Raw genomic sequence first — 18,977 nt, 5'->3', positions numbered from 1 at the left:
TGTTATCCATCCAAAATGATTATAGATGGTTAACATGGCATATTCACCTATTCTTGAAAAAACACAATAATCTACATACAACTTCTACATCATATCACTAACTGATAGTCATCCGAACCAACAACTAGACATAACCAATATCAAGAACTTAACCAAATAGACCATATACTTCTACATCACATCTCTTCTGGACCAGTAGCACCAACAACTGGACCAATCCAACAACCAAACTAATAATCAAACCATCAATAAGTCAACCAAATCAAGTAGGCTGACATGTTGAACCATAATAGAAGGTTTGACATCAATGACAACAAAGACTCATATGTGCAACAATCACCCCCTTTTTCATTGATGGCAAAACATTAAATATTTCTCCTAATTACTACTCCCCCTTTGACATTAAAGACAAAGGGAAACTCTTCTTGTCAAAAACAAACTGATCAAATCTATAACTCCGGGTGAACTCACAAAGCTGGTTCCCACTTTTGCCAACAAAGGAAATTGACGAAAGTAGAAAATTTTGTTTACGAGGGGTTCGAGCGAAGTGGGGGTGTTTGAACGGAATACCCTTTGGGGTTCAAGCGAAGACCCCACTTCGCTCGAACCCCATCTTTCGAGTGAAGCACCTTTAATACCCGTTTATGTCATTTTTCAGTTATAGTGCGGGGGTTCGATCGAACCCCCCTAAAAATGGGGGGTTCGCTCGAACCCCCCTAAAAATGGGGGGTTCGCTCGAACCCCCCTAAAAATGGGGGGTTCGCTCGAACCCCCCTTCATTCGAACCCCTTTTTTAACACTTCTCTAAAGATTTCTACATTTTTTTGCAGATTTTTGGCCTTGAAACCTCTGGTTGAAGGCTCAAATGGAATGATCTTGACAACCCAAAATGTAGTATTATAGTCCTCGAAGAAAGCTTTCCAATGAATATAATTTTATTACATATTGAGTTTATTATGAACTTGTTTTTTTAATTTTACCAAATATAGGTTTTTCACTGAACATGAACTTCTCTGTTCAACGCATTGGGAAAAATAGGAAACTAATTCAAAAAAATTCTGAAAAATATCTAAGCCCTGGATATTGATGTCTTCTTTCTAACAAAAAAAATAAAATTGAATTTTGATATATATAGAATAAGTTATGTGTTCAAACGTAAACCTATGTCTGAATTATGACTAGTCAGACTTCAAAACTTCATAAAATGAAAAATATTGAACATATCACTATCAAACCAACTACAAGCCTTGGATATTGATGTTACAAACCAAAATTCAAAAAAATTGAGTTTTTATCATTTATAGAAAAAAAGTTATGCGTTTCGAGAGGCACATCACTCTTGAAAAATGTAGTTTGTTGTAAAAAACTACTTTTCGAGGGAGATGGAAAAATTAAAAAATCCTTCAAAAAAATTTGAAAAAAATATGTACAGAATCTACAGACAAAATTCTACAAATCACTAATTTACATCATCTTCAAATTCTAAATAGTTTAAAAGTTATAGTTGTCAGAAGTTGAAGATTATTTTAAAATTGTTCATCTCAGTGTCAAAAGTGGCAAAAAAGTGGGAACCATTATTGTGAGTTCACCCCTCCCTATCAAAAAGTTCTTCAAAAAGGAAAAAGAAACAAATTCAGTACAAATACCTTCATATAACCTTTTGATTCGTAGTTGTCCATAAGAACTACCATACATTACTAGGCCAAATATCCTTGAATTGTTTCCTCAGGTCCACAAGGGAGGAGTTCCATGCACGAATAGTAATAGAAATAATTTCACTCTAACATTCACACTCAATACACAAATTTACTGCAATATCAAAAATATCAGCATCTATCTCACTTTGTTCTACCTTTTTTTGCATCTGATAATAATCTAATGAATGAAGACATTCTCAATTCCATTGCATCCTTAAGACCACGAAACAATCTCATAATTTCATTTCTTTGTCTCTATCGCGGGGAAAATTGAGAGTGAAGATCTCAAACCTTAGATCTTATAACACAATTACCATCTTTGTAGATATAAAATGAGTGAGCCAAATCAATAAGCTAAGACTCAATGGAGTCTATCTCATCCTTGAATTTCTTTGTAGCAACAGGATAGCTAAAGCAATACCGATATAACCATGCAACATCATCCATCATTTTCATAAACCAATCAATTTATGTTTAATATTCTAATGTTCCCTTGGACACTTTTCTATCGTCTTGTATGCCAATCTCATCTCTATACGCGATTCATTTGAATCACTACTATCATTCCTAACAAAAGTCATACACTCAAGAAACACTTCTACTAGCGCTTTTGGAAGTAAGTCAAAAACATTATTAGGAACAAGATTGTTTGGAGAAGATATGTCACAAGTGCTTGTTCAATAATCTCTTGATCATATGTAGGAACAATAAGATATAGATCACCAACATCCTTTAGACCATTAGGTCATTCAATCAATTCAAGTACTTTATCAACATCAAAAAACAAATCCTTGGAAAGAATAGGAGAAACAAACAACTTTTCTTCTTTCTCAACATCCTTTTGCACACTAACCTTTCCTGGTTCTTTATTACTATCCACAACTACAATGTCTACACATTCAAGCTTTTTCGGACTTGAATGCTCAGATTCAATGCTTTAGAGATAGAGGAAGAGTCCTCTGCAAATAAATTCCTAGATCTTTTAGCTTTTGAAGTGCTTCCAACATCACCAACTCTCTTTCCAACAGATTTTCTTATGATCTCATCAAATGTTCCAAATCTTTCTTCACTCAATTTTTTAGGAAATTTAAGAAGTATCTCCACAATACTCATGCATTCGTCTTAAAACACCTCATAGGAAATCTTTGACACCCATGAAGTCCTCAAAATTATTTCCTCCATAAAACAATTATCCTTGTCTACCATGAAAGTAATCTCATTTTTATACCAATTCACAACATTCAGAGGAATCTAGTTCCTAATAACAGTCTCCTTCTAGAGATCCATAAATAACTTATAACAAGTAGCATTACTGTCATCCAAACTATCCAAATACTCCTTAATTTAAGCACCAATAGTCACATTTTTTCTCCACGCAACATTTTTCATTTTGAGCAAAGCATTAAGAAAATAGAATACCAAGCAAACAATAAGAGAGCCATACCAAAAGGGGTACACTTCATCCTTTGTCATCCAGAGATTGTTCAACAACTAATGCCTCAAAGGCTCACATAGATCATAATCTCGATTCTCCTTTACCATTCGATAAGCCACATAGACTGTCCTAGAAGTAGACGATCCTTCTTGACTCCAGAAATATACTTTGTACAAAATTCTCATAGTCTCATATCTTGCACCCAAATCAACAATGATGTTAATTCAAAGAGTTTTCTTATCAAATACTAAGTTCCATTTAGCATGTTCATCTCTTCATTATTTACTAACTTTGAAGCGGGTGTAATGGTGAAAATACCAAGGTTTCCACCATTAGATGTATGAAAACCGCTAATATTTAAACTTAGGGACCATTACATTAAAAGAGACATGAACCTAATAGATCTAGCCACAAATCAACAAAGATAGGGCTAATCATTCTTATTAAATTCACTTTGGGGGTTTATTATCCTCTTTTAAGTTGAATTGTGAAAATGCTGAAATTACGGTAAATGTGTTGGAATTGAAGTGAAAATGCATAAAAAGTGAGCTACAGTCGTTGGATCGACCCATGAACCTAAATCTGAGCAATGTAAGAATGTTCAAATCTATTCCTAGAAGGAGCTCCTAAAATGTTGAGACTAGAATGCTTGTCACTCTAGTCCTCTGCACTTTTCACCGTCCAAAGGGGAACTTGTTCATCTCTACAAATAAAGCCAATTCTAAAGATTGCAGCTCCGTACTTGTTCTTGCGCACACTAGAGAAGGGAAATAGGTTGGGAATAGGGGTTTGCCTTAGGTCAAACCCCAGTTTTGGAATTAACCATGAAATATAAATAAAATGTAATGAATTACAGTAATGGAAAGTGGTCTCCTTTTGAGAGAAATATAAGTAATTCAATATTGTATACCAAAACTATTTGGTTCTAAAATATAAGTGATATTCTCAATCTAATTGTGATACAAATTTATAATTGATTTAGATGAATGGTAGTTTGTTTTGCATTGTGTGTGTGTGTGTGTGTGTGTGTGTGTGTGTGTGTGTGTGTGTGTGCATTAATTTATCCGTAGCATATTTATCTTTATTGATTTACATACTTATATTTATCCTTTCAGTATCATCTTCATATCTATAGTCACCCCCAATCATTTTGATTCTCTTCTATTTGATTGCATCATAATCATCAATAGTGTAGCATGTTAATGCATGCCACCATATTTTACATTATCTCATCTACCTCTCTATAGCTATAGATATATTACATTATAATTGTTCAATTCAAGTCAATATGTATCATTCATTACAACAATTCTATTTTTTTAATTTATGTTTTGTTTTGTTAATTCATTAAGATTTGATTTGCAAAAGAAAATCTAAGTATAGCTTCTATCATGTCATTGTTCTCTCTAAAAAACCAACACAAGCACTACACCTCATATTAGATTTAAAGGAATGCAAAAATGAAAAAAGACAATAAAGCTATCGCCATCAAAACCTTTGAATACTATAAGTGATTTCTTCAAATGATTGTTGATTGTTGGAGAAGAATGTGGGTGCCCAAGAAAATAGAATTACTTTTTTACGACCAAATATTCTTTAAAAATGGATTGAGAGTGGTTCAATTTAGAAACTTTAGATTGATTGAATGGATGAATGAGATGGGATCTCATGAGATGGAGGGCTAGGGTTCATTCTCATGTAGGAGAAAGTGGGAGAAAGATAAATGGCACAATGTGATTAGGGCAAGGATGAAGGAAGAATTAAGGGTGAAGATTTGATCAAAATTAGATGGATGGTGGAGATTGAAAAGGTTCTTTTCGAAGCCTTATGCACTTAGAGATAGGTGTCATATTTGGAGTCTTGTGCAAGGTTCAAATTTGATTATGTTTATAGCATCATAAAATTGTGACCTTGCAATTTTTACCACATTTGGGTCTTCACATTGACGAAACAAATCCCTAAACCTGATTGGAGACCCGAGACATGCTCACATTGTCTGAAGCTTGCATTTCCTCACACCCCGTACTCCCTGTTGTTGCTTCCTATCTTAAATTAGGGCAGCATGGGGGCGTGGCACCCCTATCCTCCTAGGATAGGGGCATGGTGCCCCTATCCTTGCCCTATTTTGGGCCCCTTCCATTCAAATTTTGCATTGGGCTTTGCATTTTGGAAGTGGGAAAAGTTTCCCTATGTTGGCCTATAACGAAAAATCAGTCAACTAACCTTAATTGATGAGTATATAAGATGCATTTTTCTCTCCTATTTGGCATGATAATATAAGTCAATAAGAGGAGATAGAGACATGAAGAGGAAATTGCGATCATAAACGAAATCAAGCATTCAAGCATTTAAGCATTCAAGTGTCCATTCAAGCATCCATTGAGCATCTCAAGTCTCCTTTCAAGCCTAGGTATTGCATTCAAGTCAAGGATTCAACCATTGAAGTGGAGATCTCTCTTGACATTCAATTCTACATATCCTTCAAACAACTCTATCAACATTTCAATTACATCCTCCCTTGAGGTGAATTCCATTTCAGTCATTTATTTTCATTACTTGCAAGTACTTTTCATCATTTGGTTAATTTCAAAACCGGGGTTTGACCTGAAGGCCAACCCCCAATCCCAACAACATTTCCTCTCTTTTATGTGTGTAGGTTTCAGGTGCACAGCTATATTTGCAGATTTGGACTCCATTCTCAGAGGTGGAAAAACCCTTTTTGACGCATGGATTTTTCGGAGGATCGTGTGCACTTTCAACACGGTCTCGACAAATTTTGCCCAAATTTGCAGAGGAGCTTTGCCTCGGCCTTTTACTACTAATTCCAGGTGCACAGCTTCATCCCACATTTCTATCTCAACTTATAATCATTTCTTTGTCGCTTTTACACTTAGTGTTAAATCGCACTTAGTGTTAAATCACATAATTCAACCTATTGCATTCTAAAAGAGGGGTTACTTTCACTTTTCTAAATTCATTGTCGATTCACTTAGCATTCAATCTCTTGAGATTGGATTTAGTGAATTTTTCCCCCTTTTAAATGTAATGTGTGTGAGAGGTTGAAGAGAATCTTTTGTGAAACTTTCACTCCTTTCCTTGAAGAGAGAAAAGCTTTCCTCTTGACTTCTCCATCACCCTTTTTCATCACATTACAATGTTAATCAATTTTAAGTGGAGGAATATGCAAATGATTCATTAGTTGACTTAACTTGATTAGTTTATTCAACTAATGATGAGGGGGATTCTTGAGAAATAAAGTAAGCATTCATCTATCTATTTAATTTATTGGAGAATATTGGGGAAATGGTTGACTTGATTAAATAAATATGATTTGTTTAATTAAGGTGGAAGCATTATAAGAAGGGGTTGATTGTGTTAAACAAATTTAAAAAATGAATGTAATTTATCCAATTAAAATTAAATGAAAAGTTAGATTAATTAATTGAATCATTTGAAATCATTCAATTAACATTATCTAAGAATGATCAAGGTTGGTTCTTGTTAGAAGAAAATAATGGGGTATATTTTGTAATGTAACCTCTTAGCTCATTCCTGTTTTTGATGGTTTAGCCTATTATTTTGGCCCTCATAGGCTAAAGCAGATGGTTAGAGGGTCTCGGTGGGTAGTTGGCAGAGCGTCCTCTTCTTTGGAACTTAGTTTGGTTCAGAATTGGCTTTCGTTTGACTCAATTTCACACACTTACTATTTGTATATGGTGAAAATGGATACAACAATAATATTGAAAGACCAAATGAATTCAACCACAAAACCCTAGCCTAACAACAACAAAGATCTACCATAACATATGAAGATTACCTAAGACAATGCAAATCAAATGAAATCACAAAGATTATACCATCACATGTCCAACAGGGTTTGGATCTACATTCCTCCTATCTCCATTGATCTTGCTTGATATATTTGTTCTCAGATTTTATGTGCACAAGAGCTCAACAAAGAACAGAATGTGGTTGTAAGTAGGATCGCATATGAAGGTGCAAAGCGTAGTGTAGTCAATTGATCAAGTAGTTAGTTAGGGTTTGATAATGAAGGAAGTATCTCCTTATATAGAAGATAGAATGGACAATTTTAGGTGTCTACACTATTTTTAGTAAGGCAAATGGATGCACAGTGGATATAGTGGTTGACTCCTTGGTTCACAATCGAGAAATAATGAGTATTTATGGAGATATGTTATTTTAATTATTAATAAAGTAATACTTTATTAATAATTAATCATTAAAGACATATTATAAAGTTATTAAACTCATTTTATATCCAATGGGGCCATGACCCTCAATTAAAATCATTTAAAGAGCATTTATTATATTATGGATTTTGAGCGCCCAAGTTTGGAGACATATTGTAAAGTTTTATTAAAAACCTAAAAGTGGATTTGAAAAGCAAATTAAATGTCATTAATGGTCAACCTCCTTTGAGAAGTTATAAAAAGGCATCAAAAGGAATTCATTTTGATTATGTTTTGAAGATTGTAAACTTGTGTTTTGAAGTTCTTGCTTGGAGAAGGAACCAGCTAGGGTTTATGCCATTATTGTGCATTGGAGAACGAATACTCTTCAGTGTTGTGCAATTTTGAGGCTATGTGATATCAGTTGGGATTATTGCATGTTTGTTGGCTTCATCTAGAGGTCAATTTCGAGCTTATTAGTGAAATTTTTATAAGGGTTTGATTTGATGCTATAGTACCCGTGAATAGTAAATCGCTACAATATCCATGAATAGTAAACGCTACAGTACTAATGCATTTTAGAAGAGTTAATCTACAAAAATTCAAAGGGGTTTGATGAGCGATTTTTAGATTGTTGGAGGCACAATCTTTAGAAATTGATCGATTGCTATTAGCAACCTCTATTGGCAACCACGTGAGTATTTGAAGGTTTGTTCTATCTGCTGCAAACATTTCAGTCAATTCGCTACTTCCAGGTTTGAACATTGTATGTATATTGCTTGATAAATGTTTGAAATGTTTAGTAAGAGCACCTCTTTCTAATTATGGACGATGTATATGAAGTCGCAATGCAAACTATGTAGAAATTAGTCATATATATGTTCAGAAAATTATTCATCTTCAATTTGAAGTTTGTTGTTATGAACGTCTAAGTCTTAGGACAATTATGGCAACCTAAAAAAATTTGATATTCATCTTTGTATTCAGTCATTACAAGTCAGTGCATTTGAGAGTCTTGTATAATCAGAACTGAGGTGTAGATTGAAATCAATAGAAGCTTTGCATTGCATATCAAGCTAAGTATTCGGTCATTTGGAAAGGTGTCAAGGTTGCACACCAACTGTTTGATGAAATGCCAATATATGGTCCTTGTTCATTATAGATTATTTGAGATTGCATTTTCATTTCAATCAATCACATTATTCATTGGTTAATCATTCAGACTAGAAGTTGTCTCTATTTCATGCATTTGGTCAACTTATGAGAAGAAATCAGAAGTAGGATCAACTATATGCTAAAAGAGATTGCAAGCTAAGTGTTTGACGAAATGTCAAACAACATAAATTGAAAGTTTTAAGGCAAATTTGGCAAGGGATACTACATATTTGGTTTGATGACTTTTAAAATGCAAATATGCAGTTCAAGTGTCTACAGATAGCATTGATAGTTGTTCCTTAGTTTGGAATTTAGCTTGGAGAGCTTAGATTGTGGGTCATTATGAGGCTTGGAATCTTCAAAATTCATCTTGAATTTGGCCTTTGCCTTTAACTTCAAAGAAACTATATAGGATTGTCCAATGGAGGAGATCTGCAAGAAATCCATATTAGATTGAATATGGTATTGCAAGCCTAGTTGGTAATCCAAAATAATGTTTTCCATTGAATATTGAATACCTAGTTTGGACACCAAAGTATGAAATCTCTTGCACTGCGTTCTTGACCTTGGCATAATTAATAGAACTTGATGTACTAGTCATCATAGTTTCCTACAAGGTAAAGATTTTTTGTAGGGATATACCAAAACTATTTCATGTACCTATGAGCATGACTATGTCATCTTCATGTGTTGAGCAATAGTTATCCCACTATTTCTTCATTGAGAGAATCTTTCAAAAGGGAAAATGTTACCTTATCTTGGTCAAAGAAGTGATTAACCATGTAGTATGGACAATTTTGGCTAAGCCAATTATCTTGGACATCCACATTTTTCTTGTCTTTGAATATGTGGATGTCTAGATTAGATTATACCTTGTATGGTGTGTGAAAAACAAATGATTGTTACAAATTGATAGGGTTTTGAACTTGTCTAAAATATGTGAAACCCACTCTTTCTTGTGCATGGCATTCCTCCAATTCTTCTTCTTATATTTGCAAAGCATCCTCTATCATCTTTTATAATATCTATGTTATCAACAATGCCAATGTTTTTGTCTCCAATTTTAGAATGCCAAGTAAGGTATAATAAAGTGTCATTGGTTCTAAGGCCTAACTTCCTTTATCCATACCTTGTATGAGTGGTATATGAATAGAGATGATTATTTAGAAAACCACTCCAATCTCACTTGAAAGTGACACAAAGTGAGTTTTGCTTTTGATACTACTAATATGGAGCCTAGGCGTAAAGCGCAATGGATGTATCCAAGTAAAGAGATTCAATTAAGCCGTTATATGTGCAGAAATTTTTTGTTATGATACAGATTCAAGAAAATATAAAGAACAATTAAACAATAAAAATAAGGAAGATAATTAGAACTATAAAAACAAAGTAATATTCTAAAGAAGATAATTAGAATTATAACAAAATTATAGATTGCAATACCTATTTCTTCATACAGGTATTATTGAACCACCGTCAGAAATCTAAATCTAAGATTAAGAAAAATAAATTTGAAAATTAGAAAAGCAAATCTAAAATTCAATAATGATAGAATTTCAACATAAAATACCATGAATCAATCTCATGAACAATTACACTATTTATAAACACATCATAAAGAAAATCATACCATACATAGGTAGATTGAAAACTATTTAACTCAATAAAGTGTTGATATACAGTAGTGAAGTCGAAGTACCACAGTGAAGGACAATTCAGATAGCCGGTCGTTGGCGAAATAGTGCTATGACGGCCATGGCGGGCCGTGAAATTTAAATCTGATAAAGTATTTGCTAAATACCATGTCCTATTTTACTGTAAATTCCACAGGGCGTCAGTGATTTAGTCATTAACAGTCGTAAAATGAGGCATAAACCGACCACAATCCGACAATCTGTCACAAATTCTCGCAGAACGTGAGCATTTCAGGCCCCAGATGAGGCTCCATATTTCTATAATATTCTGAGCCCTGACAAGGCGCCCGGATCACATGGGCCTCAATAATTCTGCCCGGTGCCCGAAATTTGTTATCAGAAAACGATTCTGCGGAGCTCGACTTCATTAATGTCCGAACCGAAGCAATCTGTATTTATATCAACTTTTTCATTGTAGGTTTATTCATCATTTTGCCATTCTTTTAAGCCCCTAACCCAGGCGTTCAACGGCGGTCTGGAAGAGCAGAACCGAGACCTTGTCAATGGAGAAATACAGAAATCCCCCCACAGAGAAAGTAACAAAAGACCCAAAACTGGTTCCCACAATGCAATGCCAAGCCGGTCCATATGCCCTGTCGAATTCCTGGACCAAAAGCAAAGCATCAGAGACATAATTATTAACTAACAGATGATTTTAATGGAGCCAGGGGTTTCAAATTTGGGCAGAATTATTAGCTAACAGAGAATTTTAATGGAGCCAAATTGAAGAAAGGAGTTTAAAGGAACCTTCTTGAGGGTAAAGGCCATATGCTTGGAGCTGAATGTGTGGTGGTTGTCACATTCGGCCCTAGCGCAACGAAATGCATGAGCCTGCATTTTAGACGGCATGTCCGCTGCTCTGACTCGAGCATTCACCTGCTGTGCGACGGATTCCGCAATGTCAGTTTCCACATGCACAGATCTGAGCTCGATCCCGTGACCTCCCACAGTCCGCTTCTGAGCTTCCCAAACGCGCTCCTCTGTTTTCTTCACATAACCATCTTGCCCTAGAATTTCCAACACGGCCTGGTCCAGGCTCTTTCTGTGCCCTACATCAGGAGGCGCAACAACCTTCAGGGGATTCGAGCTCGGGTTCCCTGCGTCCAAGGAGCAACCTTTAATGAAAGCCCTCTCTAGGGCATGAATATTCTTCTTAGAAGCAGAAGAAACTCTGTCATTAGCCGGAGCTTTGCAGTTATCTACCCTGGCTTTGCTGAACCGCAATCCATCAGTTAACTTGGTTTTCACAGACGAAAGCCCTCCCATAAGGCTCCTGGCACCGCTTCCATCCATGGAGGTATTAAGCCTGTTATTTGTATTTCTGTGTTTTTCTGTATTGTTATTCTTCTCGCTTCTTCTGCCAAGTGTTCCGCCACCAACCATTGAAGCTGTAAGGCTCTGTACATCTTTTCTTATGCGACTCCTATCCATTGTATTCGTATTTTTTTTCCAGATTTGCAGAAGCACACTGGAAGAATTTGCAGCCTACCAAGCAGAAGCAGCGAATGTATTTTGATGACTACAATGAAGATTCATGCGACAGACACGTGGCGGTGCTGTCAGCATTGACAACCGGTCTCCCAGGTCATTCCGGGATGGGAACCTAACAAGTTACCGTTTTGTCGTTGCGTGTGGAGGTGGAGGGCCCACCATGAAAATTCCTCTGGTCCATAAATGCCTACACGAGACATCTCATGCACATATTTATTGTCTTGTCTTCTCTCTTCTCTCAACTGCCAAGTCAAGTTTCCCTTTGTTGTTTGTTTAGGGTGGGCCTCCCTTAGCTACATGTAGATTCTTCTTATGCCTAAGTTAACCTTTTTGGGCTAAGATGTGATCACTTGTGAGAGAGCAAATAGTAGTAATGTGACCCACATAAAGTGCTTGGTCATATAGGTGTTTTGGTGAAGGGATCGATAGGGACAACTCAACAACTTGAAGCTTAGTTTTAGACAGGGTGAGCCCCCTCCACTCCCATCCTCAAACCTTTCTCCCTTTATAACTTTTAGAGTTCGATAAACCTATCATCAAGTAAATTGACACAAGAAGAATCAATCTTAAGACCTATGTGGGATGAACCCAAATGCCCCATCTTTAAGGGTTTGTTATAGACGGAGGGAAATCTTTTCAATTTCTTTGATAGCAATCAAGCCTTATTGTTGATAAACAAGATATTGAAATCCAGAAAAGCTCACACAATCAAATCCAAAAGCTCATACAAACAAACTAATGGATTGTGGAAATTTGCTGACATTGACATTGAAGATATCGAAAGTCATATCACACAAAGATACAAGATGCCTAAATAATTATTATAGTATTTGCTTGTGCAAGTTTTGATGCAATCTCTATGTTGTCATAATGAAAATGACATATAGTTATCTAATTGGGCTTGTTTATAAATACATGACCCTTGGTGCTCAATTCAAAGTATTTGTCATGCAATGTGAAATGTAATGGGTAGATTGTCTTTTATGGTTGGATTCAGAAAATAGGAGGATTCTAAATAGGAGGATAAAACTAGAACGACAATCATATTCATGAAATAGGTCCATGCCCACGATCAAGTATAGGGCATATGGAATAGTGACAAAGAGAGTTGGTTTGGACTATTTGGAACTAAGATAAGGTTGTTGCTAATGGATTTTAAGTTTTTGGTCAAGTTATACATAAAATAGGACAAAATTGATCACTACGACATTATATTTATGACGTCACTAAAAGAGAGTAAAAACAAAGGCTTTCTAATCAATTTCATCTCACACTTGTATCTATGTGGCTCATTTCAATTTAGATGTTGTGATTGAAGCCTAAAGGGTATCTATTTTCAACTTTGGTTTTCTTAACTTATATGTTGAGTCAAAGACATCTTTTTCATCAATTGTCATGATTGAAAGATATTTCTTTTATCAAATTCATTCATAATTTATACTTAGTTTTCACTCATTTCAACTTAAGCATCACAATTGAAGGGTATCATTTCCATCAAATTCATCTACATTTTTCACATAAATCATTTTTTCAATTGTTACATTATGTATTATAGTTAAGAAGTATCTCTCTCATCAAATTCACTTTAGACTTGTATTTCATCTCATTCATTTAATTCAAGTGTTATGACCAAAATGTGTCTTTTACATCAATTTCCCTTTACTCCATTCATTTTAACCGAAATGCAATCAATAGAACTATCTCTTTCATCAAAACAATCTTAACATTGAAACCTAAACTCGTTATTTCTCACTTTAAACATCGCAATCCAAAAATACATCTTCCAACAAAATTTTGTATTAAAATACACAAACTTAAAATTAAAAGTTATACTTAACCTAATTTCAACACTTTTAATATTTATATTTACCAAAAACATAAACCTGGGCCATTCAAATCCCAAAAATTTGGTAATTAAACTCATTTCATTTAACACATTTTTCCTAGAATTATGAGACCGTATGACTAAGCAGTTTAAATGTCACATTCGCGAGTGCGTAAAGGAATTATAAAACGAAACAAACTTAACTTTAAATGTAAATATTTTTTTAATTATTATAAAGTGCGAATAAATTGACATCGCAACTCCAAGCCTAATGATGATATTACTTTTATTTTCTCTTTTCTATTATATAACAAATACATCAAAATCAAAATTATTATTGTTATTATTTCAAGTCATGGGATATAAAATGTTATTTTTAGAATTGCCTAAATGGAGAGCCTTATTATGGCTACTTTAGATTGCTTCTTAATACATAAATGAATATCAATATACTTTAGTTTTAAAGTGTAGTTATTTAATTTAATTATGTTTTGTAATATCATTATCTTAGTTTTTATGATTTTTAATTTTTTGAATTAGATTATATTTGTGATTATGTTTTCTAGATAGAATTGTGGGTGATTTCTAAATTTTAAATTGTAAATTATAAATTTGAAGGTTAATAATTTTGGAATATAATTACTATTTATCAATATGTACACAAAAAATTTTAATTTTGTATCTTTGTGTGTTTTAAGGACATTATCAAGGTCACTTTAATGATTGATTAAGAGCGGTTTTCATCTATAGATTTGATCAAGCACACTACACAATTAATTAGCACCAATCTCTATTTTATTAAGTATAATCACTAAGCAAGTTAACATCCAACATTCTATTTGATCTTGTTAAATCAATCGCAAGACTTGATTATCATCAAGGAAGTCAATACCTCTTATCTATATAAATATTAGGTCACCAAAGATGTGCTTCTTAGCACCATTCTTTCTTAGACATAGGTATATTCAATGGTAAACATATTGTAAGGCATGGCACCTAAAATTCTACAATGAACTAAATCACATAGGGAAAACACATTTAAAGTCTGAATCTTGGGTGTGATCCAATTCTATACCCTAGAAAGCTTACGATCCATTTAGCACCAACTTCTCGTTGAGCATACCACAAGACTGAGAGGGGGGTGTGCAAGGGGGCGGGGGAGGGGGGGTTGTTGGGGGGGGGGGGGGGGGGTGTTGGTGGGTGAATCACTAGATTTTTACATGGAAAAACCACAATGAGAATCACACTCACAATATGAATAATTGATACAATGTTTTAGGCACAAAGCCAAGGAAGCTCACTGCTCCTAGTTTGGACTTATAGGCTAAGGTGCACAACCTTTGAGCAAGATATAATGGACTTGCAATATTGAGACGTGTGATCTCAAGGCAAGATACAGATCTACACAAGCTACCAAAAGGACTCATTGTCTTTCAACGGGCACAAAGAAAAGATGAATTGAACTTTAGTAGGATCTCTTGATCATAAATACACCACAAATTGGTATTCACACTTCTACTCCCACACATATACTTCTGCATCATCCTCAATCAATCTTGTAATGCCCACCAAAATACCATAGAGAAACTAACCATCTAATATGCTAATAGAGATTAAAAAAAATTATCAACTACTAATGCAACACATATACAACTCAATATTGAAATGTAATAACATCCAATTACAAGATATACACATATTCAACATAAACATAGTTGTTTAAACACAATACGCAAGCAGAAATAATCACAACTCTACGACTACCTTTCCCTAGGGCATCTCAAAGTCATTACCTAATCTATCCATATAACCTCATCAAGAACATGTCATCATAAGCATAATATCATAATTAGTTTCATAATCCAATGCAATCTAATTCAACTAACATTTCTCTTTTCATGCATACATATGATACCACACTAGTCTATCTATCATGAATTACATCCATTAATCACGCAAATCCCATTTAACCCCTAAGTTTCATTTTAAGAGAACCGATCCAAATTTTCCTAGTCCCAAATACTTATTCCACATTCTAGCATCATTATTCCATTTCCAATGTTAATTACCTCATACCATAAATATTCACATAACACAATATGCATTTACATGGAACCAATTCCATTATTTCCATTAATGAACAATATTGAATATGCAACAAGATACAACACTAAATTCTCTTACAAGTATCAAGATCATAGCCTACAACATCTTCTACCATTACAATTACATTATGAATCATACTAATACATATGTCACATCAATCATGTACATCAATCTGCTACAAGTATCTATCCATAAGTTGAAGCGATAAGAATCCATATCCACACACAAGAGAAATCCAATGAAGAACATCCTAATGGAAGAAGGGATCAAACCACCTGACCATGTGGAACCATAAGGAACCACCCCCCATGATAGGAGATGACATAAGATCCCACACACACTCTAGATCTAGGCTGACACCTAACAACCAAAGGATACAACCAAAACCTCACAAAATTACTACGATCAGAACACAAGGATAATTCAAAGAGTAAGACACAAACACAAGACCTCTAGAGGCGACACGACAACTCAAGACTCAAGGTGCTAGGACCTACATGTAGGGAAAGAGTGTCATCGAACTTGGGCACCTATCTTGGCATCCAAGATGTTCATGTGAAGCCGTCTCAACCTTGAAGAAGTGAGGAAGATAAGCTTACTTGGGTCACCAAGGCCTTCCCAATCCTATCCCAGATTACCACCCTTGGGCAAAGCATTGGGGCCACAATGTCCATTTCTTATCTTATTAAGATGAATTACTCTAATACCCATCCCTCCTAAAATTATTTGATTATATTATGACTCGATTACAAGGTAAACTCCCAATGAGATATTATGGCAGTCTAGACCCTGGGTAGCTTGGTTGTCTACCCACTGCAACCCCAATCACTCACTTGTAAGCCCACTCCCCCTAACATGCACCTAGACCTTAAGGTGATAACACATACAAACACAATATAACATGACTTAGGGATCTTTACAATATATGGCCTGGTTATCCAAGGTTCTCAATCAGGTAAATAACATCAAATGCTTCCATAGCAACCTCATAAACAATATGCAATCAAATCCACAACTAGAAGATTAAAACCAATATGAGCCCAGTAAATAATCACAAGTAATCCAATCCAGTCAATAAAACAGTCCTAGAATAGACTCGGGAACTCTGAAACAACAAACAACGACCTTTAGAAAAACACAGAAATCAGAATAGTTGACTCAGAGAGCTCAAAATGATCAAAACACAAAGATAGGTAGATTAGCACATTTGGAAACCAAAATAACGCTTCTTCTAAATATTTTAGCACATATGACTGATTGAGCAGTGCTTTTGATTAACAAATTAGTGCTTTGGATGATTGAAACAATGCATACATACCACAAAATAGCGCCTTTGACTCCCAGCCTAGCACGTACAAGCCAGACATTAGTGTATATAATGAAATAGTGCATTCACGAAGTTAATTGGCACCTTCTTCTCTAGACTCAGAAAACAGGAACAAGAACTTACGATTCGAAAATAAAATACATTAAATACACTTTAATGGCATCAAATCAACTTGGGTAGGGCGCAATTAAACATATATACTCAAAGAAAGCACAAGGGATGAAATACCAAGCAGATCCGAGCACTCGCATTCTCAGGAAATGATAAAGAGCAATCCCAATAATTCATAGGGAACACAAATGAATCTCTTCTCAAAAAACTCCAGAGCAAACAATCATTCTCAGACATGAAGCAAACAATCTTTCAAAATAAAACATAAAGAGGAATGAGCTCCAACCTTAAAATTGAAGTAAAGGTCTATGAAATTGATAAAGAAAAAACCAACCCAACTCCAGCCAAGCCAAGCTCCAAAACAAAATCTAAAATCTTTAATCGCAGGAAAAAAAATACCAAGAAGGCGAACCCCCATGAAATCTGAGGAAATTCAACAAATAGAGCTTCAAGCCAAACTATGCAAAAATATCAGCCAATCAAAATAATAGATTAAAATATATTTCTTATCAACCCTTTCCCAATACTAAGGTAATAATATTTAATTAACTTACCCTAATATACTCATCCAATTGTAAAATAGGGTAGGTAGAATAAATAATTAATTAAATAACCCAAGAGGGTAAATAGGGAAATAATAATATAATCAACCAATTAATTAAATAAAATTAATTAAATAAATCAAGGCACAATAAAATATCATGGCCTAATTAAATAATTAAACCATAGAACCCAAATAATTATTAAAGCCACAACTATATAAATAAATAATAAATCTCAAAAGGCTCCAATAATAAATAATAATAATATAAAATTATTAATAAATAAATAATAAATTTTAATATCAATTATTAATTTAATTTATTATTATAAACTATATGAGCCAATTAATGAATTTATAATTAATTAACCAATAATCACAATTCCTCAAGATGACTCAACAAGAGGTAGCACAAAATACCACATGACGCTAAATGATGACTCAACTCAAGATACTAGACTAACAAGGGTGTCAACTTAAACCTAGAGTATAGAATGGGATTTCATGTCACCTTCAACCAACTTGCCATTGGGTTGAAGACATGCTCAGACCTATGAAGCCAGGTGGAGTTGATGTCTAGTACCTGCAAACCTGTCACTGCCAATACACGTACAATAACATATATCATGAAATAGGTAGACAAGTGAAGGGGAATTTCAATGCCATACTGTGCTCATGAATGAGTGGTATGACATTGTCCCTTCACAAATGCAGTAGAAGACAGTCACGAAACCGAGCACTATCATAATCATCGACTCAATCATAATCAGGAAGTGAGGCTAGTACACCATAAGAAAATATAAACCATACATATAAAATGAGTGCATATAGATCATCAAATAAGAATACATCATCATATTAATCTATGAATATCATCATCCACATGAATTCATAATGTCAAGTGCAATATGATATGTCTATCATCAATAATGAAGCATCCAAATCATAAGTAAATCCATAAACATCTAATCAAAAGCATCACAAAGTAGTCTACGCTATATCAAAATAGTTTATCGATGCACAAAAGGAAAGATAAATCAGGGAGGGGCACTACAAATCCACACCATAATTCACACATTTGCACATCTATTTATATCAACTTATTCACTGAAACACTCAACTAGGTCAGTCATAGACAAAATAAACATAGATTACACAAAATTGGCCAACATGAGCAACTATGCTAAATGTAACATCAAGATGATTCCTGTCGATGTGGTCTTGTTGATTGTACTATGATTTCGGCCAATGTCTAGCTTAGATAGGTGATAGTTTTATGATTAATTTTTCAAGATATATTATGTATCTTGATAACATTTGTAATTCATATCGAGCTATAACTAGAGGTTTTCTTGTTGGTTCTTTCCTCCCAGTATGCTATTTGAACCAGTTTTTGTAATCCTTA

At 34.4% G+C, this 18,977-nt stretch overlaps 1 protein-coding gene across 1 annotated transcript; it reads right to left on the bottom strand.

Annotated features, from left to right (window-relative positions):
- Positions 1-10,092: 10,092 nt before the first annotated feature.
- Positions 10,093-11,683, bottom strand: LOC131036683 (uncharacterized). Its single transcript, XM_057968632.2, has 2 exons — positions 10,919-11,683; positions 10,093-10,775 (listed from the first exon to the last, which is right to left on the bottom strand). Exons 1-2 carry the CDS (start codon positions 11,600-11,602, stop codon positions 10,623-10,625), a joined length of 837 nt encoding a protein of 278 aa, XP_057824615.1. The 5' UTR covers positions 11,603-11,683; the 3' UTR covers positions 10,093-10,622.
- Between the last annotated feature and the right edge of the window lie 7,294 nt (positions 11,684-18,977).

The sequence above is a fragment of the Cryptomeria japonica genome, chromosome 1 (genome assembly GCF_030272615.1).
Source record: "Cryptomeria japonica chromosome 1, Sugi_1.0, whole genome shotgun sequence".
Classification (NCBI taxonomy): domain Eukaryota; kingdom Viridiplantae; phylum Streptophyta; class Pinopsida; order Cupressales; family Cupressaceae; genus Cryptomeria; species Cryptomeria japonica.
Note: the sequence above shows the minus strand (reverse complement) of the source record. Positions and strands in the feature narration are given on the sequence as shown.

Coding starts and splice junctions, on each gene's coding strand:
- LOC131036683 (XM_057968632.2), bottom strand. CDS start 11,602: ATGGATAGGAGTCGCATAAGAAAAGATGTACAGAGCCTTACAGCTTCA. Junction 10,776..10,918: donor TGGCCTTTACCCTCAAGAAG/GTTCCTTTAAAC, acceptor CTTTTGGTCCAG/GAATTCGACAGGGCATATGG.